The 13,600-nt window shown below is 40.3% G+C and overlaps 1 protein-coding gene across 5 annotated transcripts in view; it reads right to left on the reverse strand.

Annotated features, from left to right (window-relative positions):
- Positions 1–13,600, reverse strand: part of KIAA0825 (KIAA0825 ortholog) — a 435,282-nt gene that overhangs the window by 226,038 nt on the left and 195,644 nt on the right. For all 5 annotated transcript variants that reach the window (XM_075067089.1, XM_075067085.1, XM_075067086.1 and 2 more), the window contains one exon: positions 8,594–8,707. In XM_075067089.1, the coding sequence (XP_074923190.1) occupies positions 8,594–8,707 (114 nt within the window). The remainder of the gene's footprint in view (positions 1–8,593; positions 8,708–13,600) is intronic.

The raw sequence follows: 13,600 nt of genomic DNA on the forward strand, positions 1-13,600 counted from the left end.
TGGGAGGCTTTTAAATCTCCTTCCTCTGAAGCATCAGGGATGATCATGGCTGGAGATGGGGTGGAACAGAGCTCTGAAGTGGTACTGAGCATTCTCTCTCTCAGCTGCTTGACTGTCTGATATTGCCAGTGAGTGTGAGGGTTTTTTTGCCTTCCTCTGGAGCATGTGGATGCAAGTCACTTGCTAGGAGTATCTGGCGATATCTTGCTTAATTATTTCCCTGCTGTTGCGGGGGCCTTGGGCACTGGTGAACCTTGGTCCCTCCTATTCTCTGCCTGTGGCACCTAATAGTCTAGTCTCCTGTGAGCTGTAATACTTTGATCTAATTTCAGTGGTTGGGTTTGTTGTGAGGGTGCTGGATGGTGTTGGTGGCTTGTGATATACAGGAGGCAGGGTTGCGAACTTTCTAATTGCACAAAACCAAACACCCTTGCCCTGCACCTGCCCCACCCCTTCCCTGAGACCCAGCCCTGCCCCCTCTCTGAGGCCCCACCCCTGCTCACTCCATCCTTCCTCCCTCCCTTGCTCATTTTAACCGGGCTGGGGCAGTGAGTTGGGGTGTGGGATCTGGGAGGGAGTTTGGGTGTGGGAGGGGGTTCAGCACTGGGGAAGAGGGTTGGGGTGTGGGAGGGGGTTCAGGGTGCAGCTCCGGACAGCTATTACCTCAGGCAGCTCCCAGGAAGTGGCTAGCATGTTTCTCCAACTCCTAGGCAGAGGTGTGGCCAGGCAGTGCTGCGTGTTGCTCCCGCCCACAGGCACCGCTCCCACAGTTACCATTGGCCACAGTTCCTGGCCAATGGGAGCTGTGGAGCTGGCGCTCAAGGGGGTAGTGCGCAGAGCCCCCCGGCCACCTCTTTTGCCTACAAGCCAGAGGGACATGCTGGCCGCTTCCCAGGAGCCACACAGAGCTGAGTAGAGAGCCTGCCAGCCCTGCACCCACCAGACTTTTAACAGCCTGGTCAGTGGGGCTGACCAGAGCTGCCATGGTTCCTTTTTAACCAGGTGTTTCAGTTAAAAACTGGACACCTGGTCACCCTAACAGGTCAGGCTAGATGATCTGATGATCCCTTCTGGCCTTAAACTCTATGACACAAATTAGGCCTAATTTCTGACACACCAATTTTGGTTCACTGATTTTTGGTTTCACACAGTCTTGTTTACCAAGCATGAATCAACACAGTCATTGAATTATATCATTAGGCCTTTTTGTTTGGATTAATTCAGTCTCTCACTTTTGCACCTTTTCCCATTAACATTTATTATTATAGCTTATTGTGACTTCTTATGAACTTTCACTTTCACTGTAATTAGAGTAAATTTGTTGTGCCAATTACTACAACAGTTCCCCACGTTCCCCTTTTCTGTCAGAGTTGTTCAGCCTGACCATGGCCGGCTCTAGCAATTTCGCCGCTCCAAGCATGGCGGCACACCGCAGTGGGCACTCTGCCACTCGCTGATCCCGCGGCTCCGATGGACCTGCTGCAGGCGTGCCTGCAGATGCTCCACTGGAGCTGCGGGACCAGCGGACCGTCTGCAGGGACGCCTGCGGCAGGTCCACTGGAGCCACCTGCCGCCCTCCCGGCAACCAGCAGAGCGCCCCCCCGTGGCATGCCACCCCAAGCACACCCTTGGTGCGCTGTGGCCTGGAGCCGGCCCTGGCTCTGATAAAGATGTTGCCTTTTGACAATGATCCCTTAATCATCACAGGGATCATTGATATATTTCATTTTAGAAAACCCAGTTCTTCTGTAAATGTGGACTTGTTCATGTGAATGTTCACAAATAGCAATTTAAAAAGGCACAAATATGACTGAATCACAAAGCCATTCAGAATACAAATGAATGATCACAAATGTACTTCAGTAATTGACTGCTTCTACCATTAATATTTTATTACATTATGGAGGCTCTTAGTATTGACTCCATAGTTAAGGTAGAGTTCTAAGATGGTCTTAGAATGAGTATATAATCTTGCCTTTCTCTAAAGTAATTGTCTTCTTGATGAATAATTCCACAAAGTGTTAGTTTTTATGGCCTTTGAATTTTCTATTTAGATTTTATTTTATTTCTCATCATAAGTTTTTAGAAGGAAGTCTTTGAAATTGGGTTCTGGACAAAATTGGTCCTTGGCAGTATTCCCCTTCATTGTTGACTGACACTAAAAAAAAAAAAAAGACGACGACTATTTTCCTATATAAAATATGCTTTTAAAAAAAAACCAATTTTGCATCATTTTTAGCCATTACACTTATTCATTTGAGCCGAACCTATATGCTCCACTGGTTGATGATTGAGAAAGTTTATTCACTATGCATATAAACTTTATACACATAAATGTGACATGCACCAGTGCATTAAGTACTTATGCACCAGTGCAAAAACTATACATGCATAAATTTTATGTGCTAATGCACATACAAAACCTTTTCTATTAGATAAAAACTTCTCACCAGGAACTACATTTTTCTGTCAGATTGTATCCTGCAATGAAGAAGGATTTATATGAAGCTAAACATAAATATGTGCCATTTATGGCAGCAGCTGGCACATAACCCAGAAGACTTGCTGATGGAAAAAAATCTTTCAGTTGCTACACTTCTACCTCCATGGGTCTGCCACTGCCATCCCTCATTCACCTGCCTCATCATTCAACTCTTCACCTTCATTTGAGCATTAAAACTCCTTAGAAATGAATCCACCAAAACCTCTGTTGTTTCAGTCAGGGTTACTAAGGTCATAGTATACCAGTCAGAAACCCATAAAAATGCATGGAAATGAAAAGTTCTGTTCTAGTCTACAGTGCTCATCACTGTAATACAGGGATTGGCAACCTTTCAGAAGTAGTGTGCCGAGTCTTCATTTATTCACTCTCATTTAAGGTTTTGCGTGCCAGTCATACATTTTAACGTTTTTAGAAGGGTTCTTTCTATAAGTCTATAGTATATAAACAAAACTATTGTTGTATATAAAATAAATAAGGTTTTAAAAATGTTTAAGAAGCTTCATTTAAAATTAAATTAAAATACAGAGTCCCCCGGACTGGTAGCCAGGACGTAGGCAGTGTGAGTGCCACTGAAAATCAGCACGTGTGCCGCCTTCGGCACGCGTGCCATACATTGCCTACCCCTGCTGTAATATCTTAAAACATGTAACAGTACATTCCCTCTACTCCTTAACCCACAAGCACACACCTTACCATTACCACAAAAACCTATTTGCCTCAAATCATGTATTGTAAATCTGCCTCTCATAACACCCTTTACCAAACTTCCCCACAGCCCAAAACACCATTAGGCAAAACATCTGCAAAAAACAGTATTGTGAGTGGGTAGTTTGGTATTGTGAGTGGACAATGTTATGGATTGCACTGTCTGTGGTGCATAGTAATTGTGGGGATGGTATGTGGCTCTGGATGGAGAAATATTGTTAGGTGGCTTCCCTGTCATTTTCATGCTTTTGTGAGTTTGTGCCAAGTATGTTGTGTGTGTAGAAACCCTAACTGCTTGACAATTATGTTCATTGTAAATTAATAAATATGGATATATAGATTTGTAATTTATATGACTAATATGTACACACACATATTCAAATCTTAATACAATTTACAGCAAACAGAAAACCTTAAATTTTTTTACATCTACTAAAATAATTTTTCAGGATTAATCTTTTCCATTTTTAATAACTATTCTTAAAATACATTATATATACACAACAGGTCTTTAACACATGCATAACCAACAACAAAGCAGGAATTATGTTACAAAAATTTAAACATTAACAAAACAACTAATATTAATGACGTTTAGCATTCTGGCTTATGTGTAAACTCTACTTTTTCATAAATTCAGTGACATTACAGTGACCAGCCTCAGTTGTGTTTACTTTTATGGCTGGCTTTCATATATTTCTACAGTGTGTGTATATATATATATAAAACACCAGTTGCTCATAGATAGAGCAGTCGCCCAAGATTCAAGGTCTAGACAGACCAATCTGAGCACAGCCTGGATTGACTATAGGAAAGCCTACGACTCAATGCCGCACACGTGGATCTGTGAATGTCTGGCGCTATACAAAGTCAACAGGACACTAAGGACCTTCCTCAAGAACTCAATGGGACTATGGAAGACAACACTGGAAGTCAACTCAAGGCAGCTTGCACAAGTGGACATCAAGTGCGGCATATACCAAGGTGATGCACTGTCCCCGCTGCTGTTCTGCATAGGCTTAAACCCCCTCAGCCAGATAATCACAAGGACTGGATACGGGTACAGGTTCAGGAGTGGAACTACCATCAGCCACCTCCTCTACATGGATGACATCAAGCTGTATGCTAAGAATGAACGAGACATCGACTCGCTAATCCACCTGACGCGGATCTACAGTGAGGATATCGGGATGTCATTCGGACTGGAGAAGTGTGGCCGGATGGTAGTGAAGAGAGGGAAGGTAGTCAAGACTGATGGGGTGGAACTACCAGCGGGCCACATAGCAGACATACAGACCAGCTACAAGTACCTTGGCATCCCGCAGTCACATGGAAACCACGATGAGGAAGCAAGGAAGACAGCAACATCCAAGTATCACCAAAGGATAAGACAGGTCCTGAAGAGCCAGCTCAGTGGGAAGAACAAGATCCACGCCATCAACGGATACGCCCTGCCGGTCATCAGATACCCTGCCGGTATAGTGAGCTGGCCAAAGGAGGACATGGAGGCTGCCGATGTGAAAACCCGGAAGCTCCTCACAATGCACGGAGGTTTCCACCCCAAGTCCAACACCCAGAGACTGTATACCAGCCGGAAAGAAGGCGGGCGGGGCTTGGTGAGCGTCAAGGCCACTATCCTGGATGAAACCCGGAACATCCAGGAGTACATCAGTAAGATGGCCCCCAAAGATGAGCTGCTGAGAGAATGCCTGAGGCAGCAGCAGACATGGGAGGAAGACCAAGCAGAAGAAGTGCCATGGCAAGACAAGACCCTGCATGGGATGTACCATCGACAGATAGCTGAGGTGGCTGACACTGGGAAATCCTACCAGTGGCTGGAAAGGGCTGGACTAAAAGACAGCACTGAGGCACTGATCATAGCAGCACAGGAACAGGCACTGAGCACCAGATCCATTGAAGCAGGGGTCTACCACACTAGAGAGGACCCAAGGTGCAGACTGTGCAGAGAGGCCTCAGAGACAGTCCAACACATAGTGGCAGGATGTAAGATGCAGGCAGGAACAGCATACACTGAACGGCACAACCAAGTGGCTGGCATTGTGTACAGGAACATCTGCACAGCGTATGGGCTAGACCCTCCCAAGACCAGATGGGAGATTCCACAGAAGGTTGTGGAGAATAGCAGGGCTAAGATTCTGTGGGACTTCCAGATCCAGATGGACAGGCAGGTACTGGCCAATCAACCAGACATCGTGGTAATAGACAAGGACCAGAAGACAGCGGTGGTGATAGATATAGCAGTGCCAAGTGACAGCAACATCAGGAAGAAGGAATATGAGAAGCTGGAGAAGTACCAGGGCCTGAAAGAGGAACTAGAGAGGATGTGGAAAGTGAAGGCCAAAGTGGCACCAGTGGTGGTAGGAGCACTCAGGGCTGTGACTCCTAAGCTGGGTGAGTGGCTCCAACAGATCCCAGGAACAACATCAGAGCTCTCTGTCCAGAAGAGTGCAGTGCTAGGAACAGCTAAGATACTGCGCAGAACCCTCAAACTCCCAGGCCTCTGGTAGAGGACCCGAGGTTGAGGAAGACACATACCACCCATAGGGCTGGGAGGGGAATTATTTATTTATTTTTACCCTTTCCACCACTGCTCTTCATTGCCCCCCAAATATGAGACAACGAAGGTGTTTGGTCAGTTGGGTATATGAATATTAATATTTAAAATTACTTATAATAAACTAAAAGCCATTTTTAGACTATTTGAGTAGAAATAAAGCTTGTCTGTCATTGACCAGATGGGAAGTTATCATGTATATATTATATACACCAGTTCTTGGCTCTTTAAGCCTCTTGCAAATTGAAATGTACAGTGGTGTGACTCACTCAGAGGAAAAATAAAATGTTGCAGACATTCCCTACAGCCACTAAGCTAGCACCAATAAATGCACTGAGAAGTTTTTGTATTGGACATATGGAGAGGCATATGTTCTCTCATCCTCCTAGCTCATGTAGCCGTGAACATAACACTAGCCTCATAAAAAAAGAGACAAAAGGTAAACTATATATAAATATCAGACATTTAAATTTTCAGTTTTGTAATCATGGAAGAAAAGAGAAGAGTGATGATTGCCAATAGTACAGTTTTAGGTCCATAAAAAAGCAATTTCTGAATCATCAAACCAAATCACTAAAAGAACATAAATATTCATTAAAACTAGTCACTAAATAGTTTGATAAACAAATGTGTTATTTTTATTGGAATCTAACGTAAAAAATAAATGTGCAAAATTCAACCTTTTTTATTAGACAAACAAAAGTTAACAATGTTTATTTAAAAAAAGAAAAAAATTCAAAGTCAAAGAAACATTGTCTAAATCAATGTTTACATGTATCTAGAATTCTTAAAATATCAAGCTTTCCTCCACCCTTAGGTTACTTCTGAAAACAATAAGATGTTTGAGTACATTATGATCAGATTAAAACAACTTCTCACTTTTTCATATCTAACTCCAGTATAGATCTGAGCCATCATAAGCAACATAGCATACTATTACACTAAACATCACTTCTGAGATTAACAAACGTTTCAGTTGTAAGGACTCTGCATTTTCATGGAAGCACCACCAGCTTAGACAGGGCAAAATAATAATAATAATAATTATTATTATTATTAATATCTGTTTTGAGGTAGCATTTAGGGACTCCAGTCATGGATCAGGGCCCCACTGTGTGAAGCACTAAACAAACACACTTGTTTTAAACTTTGCTATCAACATGAACACAACTCTGTTTAGAAGCTGAAACTTACAAGGATTAATAAATAGTTAGGAAACTTCAATACTACAGTCTCCTGTAGCTTGAATACTTTTTCTTTTTTACTTTTTATTGTTCACACTTCATATGTGATACTGGAAATAGGAAAACTTCCATAATACAAATATACTAGGCAAAATATTCATAGGAAAATTGATAATTCTCAAAATCTGTCCCTTCTACAAGTTGGTGGTACTTCCATCAAAATGTGGGGTATTGCATTGAATTTTCTGAATAGGTGAAAATGTTGTTGCCAAAGACAAGTACTAAGTGTTTTTAGAGTCTGGTCATATGGATTGTCTCTCTGTAGACACACTAGCCATGTTGCTTGTGATTTGCCCTCTTCTTATTGCCCTCCTATTTTCCTGTGCCGGCCTACCTCGGAATTCACTTCTTCAGTGTATAGATGATGCATAGATGCCCGTCATTTATATTCTGATTATTTTTGTCCCACACAGTGGCAATACATAAGTTCTGAGTAGTATCAGAGCAGCTTTCAGCCACTTCCTCAAACCAAAGCTGCCCTAAAGACTTTGTGTGAAATCCTGACCCCCCCTGCAGTTAGTGGGAGTTTTGCTACTGACTGAAATGTGGCTTCCTTGCATAGGAGGAATCCTTGGGTAGAATAAGAGACAATAATAGCTGCTACACTACACTGCCCTTCTCCCTGTAAGAGGTACAAGGTGTCTTAAGGGCATCTTTTTACTCTGGTGATCCATGGCATAAGTTACATTGAGGGAACTGGCCCAGAATCAGGAGATCACAAAAGTGACTCAAAGCTCAGGATCTTGGCTACGGTCTTCACTACAGCAGTCCCTTCCATTTTATCATAAGTTATTTTAAGAATGAAGCCAGATTCCTTTGTCTTTTCTTTATTGTTTTTAAATATGAAAATATATGTGCTCAGAATAAATATACAGGTTTACAAACATCTAAATTATGAAAAATGAAGTAAAAAATAATTTGGGGAGTTATGGGGAAGAGGCAAAGGGATTGTGAGAGGATTGACAATGGGCCTGTGAGTATGTTGGGACCAAAATTAGAAAGGGAATGACAGCACAACTTGTAACATATGCCTTGTGATACTTGCCATTATATGCAGTGAAACAGAAAGAGAAATTATTCATTTGCTTTTAAACATGTAGCAAGTTCCCTGGAAAATATAGGCATAGTTTTCAATTCATTATTTAAATATCACACCTACTTTTTTGAGCTAGCCCGTTTAATTTCCCCCTAAATTAAATGCTATGAAAATTGTACCTGTGCTGAATTACATGATTGTCAACTATTGTATATTCATAGTTTCATGAAACAAACATGAAATATTGAAAATAATTCAGATATCGAACATAACATAAATACACCGCTAAAGAGATACATAATGCACTGCCTTCCTCATGACCTTTCTTATAGATCATGGACGTTTAAACAGAACACTTCACATCAGATAAAACTTGTAATAAATTCAGAAAAGTGCTTATATATTATTTCAACTGAATTTAAACTACAATAAATATCTAAGAACACTATCAGCACAATATCACAGCAATATCTAACTAGTATTAACGATCTGATTTTTTTTTCTTATTTATATCAACTAGAGATACTCACATAAGTAAAGGAGGACAAAATGGTGTTATGCAAGATAGCCAGTGTAATGGGTGACTGATATTTGGTTTGGAGAAATCTGATGGAAGTAGCTCACCAAAACCATTCTGAAATGTCCTGGAAAAATAAATAGTTTTGAGTTAAAAAGACAAAAAAAAAATCTCTTTAAGAACCAATATGAAACACGAGAACTAAAAAAGTTGATTTATAACCTATTTGTTTACTCCCATTTGATCGGATGTGAAATTTTAAAAAATCATTTTATTTCTTAGATACTAGTAAATTTTTTGCAGCTGAGTTTTATACAAAACTGGCACTGTAACCGACAGTTAAACACACTGGTTTTATTATATCGTTATTTTTAAATAGTGTCTTTACAAAATAAGATTATGGACTGAAAGTAAGCTAAATAACCAAACTAAGTTTTTTTTTTGTCATTAGTTTCCATTCCCCTTCTCTTTATAGATAATTAGTAGGCCATGTTGTCAACATTATGAGTACACTCTGCAGAATCACGACCTTTTTGAGGTGGTGATGACATATCTCCTGCTAGACATGCTACCGAGATATCTACTTTGGATTAAATTAGGTAAATTTGGGGTCAGAATCTTTGGCCTGCTTTACTGTGGAAATGGAAAGCTAGCTTGGACGAACAGCTTGGATTCCCAATACAAGGAGAATCTCTGATTGTGTAAAGCTGGCATAGATGGCGCAGTGTCATCCTTTCATGGCCTTCCCAACATAAGCTAACATTCTAGAGAGAAAGCAAGGTATTGCCAGATTGCACTGGGAATCCCACTAGTGCTGGCACATATTAGAGCAGCTCTTTGACTGCTCTAACACATGCCTAGGGACTATGCCCCTTTGCCTCCCCTTCCTGATCTCTCGTGTGTGTCAGGGCAGCTCCAGCACACTTGAGAGGATGTAGTTCCTTCTCTCCATCCCATTGCTTAAGTGGAATTCTCATTTCAAAAACTTTCACTTCCAATGTTTAATATTTCTTTTTCCCATACACTCTTGTGCATCTTAAACTGTTTCTCTCTGGTCTTTGCTGTTCTATAAGAAATGGGTGAGATTTTCTAAAATGACTTAATGGCAACAGATGCCTTTGAAAATCCTATTGTATATAACCAGTACTATCTTGCAAAATCAGTCATGACAGGTTCATTTTCTCTCTGATGTTATACCATTAAGCCAGATCCTTGTTGCTAAGTGCCCTTTGCACTGCTCCAACCATGAAAAGGCACTTAAAACCACTTTCAGCAAATAAGGGAAGATTTTCATGGGACAGATGCATCTTGGCTGGCATAAAACTGGCTTTATACCACCTGCTCCTGTAACTTGGCACATGGGACAGAAGGGGGCATGCCACAGTCAGGAGGGGCTGAACCCTGGGAGATTAATATAACTGCTACAGCTGGCATTACTCAGAACAGCCTGGAGTCTGCTTTAAATTACACCAAGGCAATTTCTCTTCCCTCGGCTATGCCAAGTGTGATCTTAGGGCTGTTCAGGATCTTGGGAACTGACTTCAATGTAGTTATGCCAGGGGTGAATTTGGCCCAATGTGTCTAAGGAGAAATTACACATCAATTTCCTTCTTCCATCTACTTTGTTTAAGTTCTACCAAAATTTCCATAATGTCTCTCTGATTTGAACAATTAATGACTGAAATTATAAATACTGCCACATCATTACTGTGTGTGTATTTTTTAAAAAGCCTAGGAAATTAAAAGAAAAGAAGTGAGGGCAGCCAGCACTTGGTTTCTGTTTAAAATTTTCAAGTTTCTTTCAGAATAAAAATCTGAGCTTTTATTGGGGGCAATGGCTAGAGTAAACAATATAACTAATTTAATAGTCTCATTTAGTTCAGAAATTTTCTTCTATACCATAACAGTAGCTCTCCTGGGATGCTCCAAATTCAGGGGTAATATAATATTCTGTAATTCTCTAAGCTGAACAGTGCTGGTTGTTATTGGTAACATTTAGGATTTGTATTGTGTTAGCACGCAGGAAATCCAGTTATGGACCACCGCTCCTATTACTTAATTATACATATCTAGACTCAGCCTCCTAATCTAGAAAGAAGGATCAGCCCTTCCCTCTAGGGCAGTGGCTCTCAACCTTTCCAGACTACTGTATTCCTTTCAGGAATCTGATTTGTCTTGTGTACCCCCAAGTTTCACCTCATTTAAAAACTACTTATTTACAAAATCAGACAAAAATACAGAAGTGTCACAGCACACTATTACTGAAAAATTGCTTACTTTCTCATTTTTACCATATAATTATAAATCAATTGGAATATAAATATTGTACTTACATTTCAGCATATAGTATATAGAACAGTATAAACAAGTTACTGTCTATATGAAATTTTAGTTTGCACTGACTTGCTAGTGTTTTTGTATGTAGCCTGTTGTAAAACTAGGCAAATATCTAGATAAGTTGATGTACCCCCCGGTAGACCATGGATACCCTTTGGGGTATATGTACCCTTGGTTGAGAACCACTGCTCTAGGGTACTTCATCACCCAAACGTTTTGTAGATTTGGGTGTTTTTGTTTGTTTGTTTGAAGTTTATCCTATTAAAATTCCTTTTTCCAGTCCCACTAGGTAAAGTTTAGAGGTACAGACAAATTGCTGATAAAGTCATTCCCTAGTTTTTAGAGATTCCACACACACATTTTCCAAAAAAACCCAAAATCAAACCAAACCAAAACAAAACCCAACAACAACAATAATAATAATTCCATCCTCTCATCCGTGAGCGGGAAAATGAACTATAACTATATAACTACATAGGAAAAAGTGGCAATTAAAAAAAAAATCAGTGGGAGTTTTGCCACTGACTATAATGTGAGCATGATCAAGCAGCTTTGAGTGGAAATGGTGGCATATACCGAGCAGGGTACATTACAGAAGGGTAAGGGATCATTACAATAGTTACATTTAAGCTTCCTCAATAACACACATAAAGTCTTCTGACGGTTCTGATAAGATAAGACTGTAAAGTAGGTAAAGGAAAATAAAAATATTTTCACAGGGAAACTGCAGAAGTTTTAAAATGCTGGCAATGTCTAAGACAAATTCTTACTTGCTGTAGCTGTTTATAAATTTTTTTTTTCCAATTTAACCAAGTAGGATGCTATACCTCTTAAAGAATCTGCAGTAATAGGAAATAGCAATTATTGACTTTGATGAAAACAGTATTCCTTAATGGAAATCATGATTGATAAAGTCTGAGTGGTAATAAGCAGCCACGTTTTCTCTGCTGGTAGTATATGAGCTGTTGGGGAGATTTTTGGAATACAGCAGTTTGTTAAATACAGTCCTTCAGAGCTCTCTTAATGTCAAGCAGGTGGCACAGACTTTTAGAATCTGAGTTATGAGGTTTGGGAGAGCAAACTTCTAGGCAGATTTCAAAAATGATGTGGAAACCTGTGATCGTTTTAAGGAAGCACATTGTCCAAATGTAACATCTTCTTTAAATATTATAAAGAATGAAGTGTCTGCTAATAATGCAATAATCCTTTGGTGCCAGCAGTTCTCAGTGTCCACTGCTGGCAATGTAATTCTTGCCAGAAAGAAAATGTAACTCTGTGCCAGACAGTTTAATTCAACTGCTCTTCTGACAGAAGTATAGTAATAGCTAGTAGAAAAGTTGTTTTGACTATAAGATGTATTAAGGCAGCTGCCTATAGTCTCAAAGCGGTGGATAGCATCTGTGAGAGTATTTAATACCACAGCAAGATCCCAAGTTACAGTAGTTTTATTCTCCCTTAGAGTATGACAAGGTGAGAATTGATCTTGCAAGTCTCAATGCAGGTGTGAAATGATGAGATGTCTACAAGATACAAATGGTGTTTCCTTGTAGATTTTGAAGGACTTGGTAATCTAAACAATTTAGAATTATGGATAATATGCAGCTGCATGAGTTGTAACTTGTTTTTCTTAAAAAATAGAGAGGTACTTCCAATTGCTAAAAGAAAAGAAAAAAAGAAAAAAGTTGGAATCTCTAAATACTTCTCTCAGCAGTCATGCTATCATCCTGAATTTTTGATTTGTAATAGCATCTCCTGATGTCTAATACATAATCATCTGAAGGAGGGCAATTAGATCTTTTTCGTCATCTTCAGCAACAGAGGGAACTGGTGACTTCTCAACATGAGGCAACTGAAAACCACTCTGCTCCTCTTTGAGCTACCTTAAGTATATAGCAGAAGACAGTCTCTATTTTGAAGGATTAAGTGGGACTTTAATTGTGCATAAACCTTGTGCTGGCCTTCTGAATAGGAGAGAATTTTACTCTGTAAGCAGAGGAGGGAATTAAGGGTACAATTAAATCCAGTTATCCACTGCCTTATCAAGATATACGTGCTGCCAAGGTTTACTAAAAGCAAATTCTTGTCACGTGAAAAACACGAAGGGAATTCTAAATATCTGAGGGTTTCAAAACTCATGAGAATGTTTAGCTGAATATACCACTTCCCTGATGTAGTTTATTGATTTAAGTGCACATCTCAGCTCTCCAAGGAAATACAGATGGTTATTACTATCACTTGGGCATGGAATGTTAGATACATTATTTTGTCAGACTGTTCATGTTAAATTGCTGTGATGTGGCTTGGTCACTTTGTAACATGGTGGACCCACTGGAATCAAGTTTAGAAACAGGGAGGTTGCATATTTGGGTTTGTTTACATTCTAAGGCCTGGTCTACACTATGTGTTTATACCGATTTTAGCAGCGTTAAACTGATTTAACGCTGCACTCGTCCACACTGCGAGGCCCTTTATATCGATATAAAGGGCTCTTTAAACCGGTTTCTGTACTCCTCCCCGATGAGAGGAGTAGCGCTGAAATCGGTATTACCATATCGGATTAGGGTTAGTGTGGCCGCAAATCGACGGTATTGGCCTCTGGGTGGTATCCCACAGTGCAGCACTGTGACCGCTCTGGACAGCAATTTGAACTCGGATGCACTGGCCAGGTAGACAGGCAAAGCCC

Source organism: Chelonoidis abingdonii, chromosome 6, assembly GCF_003597395.2.
Source record: "Chelonoidis abingdonii isolate Lonesome George chromosome 6, CheloAbing_2.0, whole genome shotgun sequence".
NCBI lineage: Eukaryota > Metazoa > Chordata > Testudines > Testudinidae > Chelonoidis > Chelonoidis abingdonii.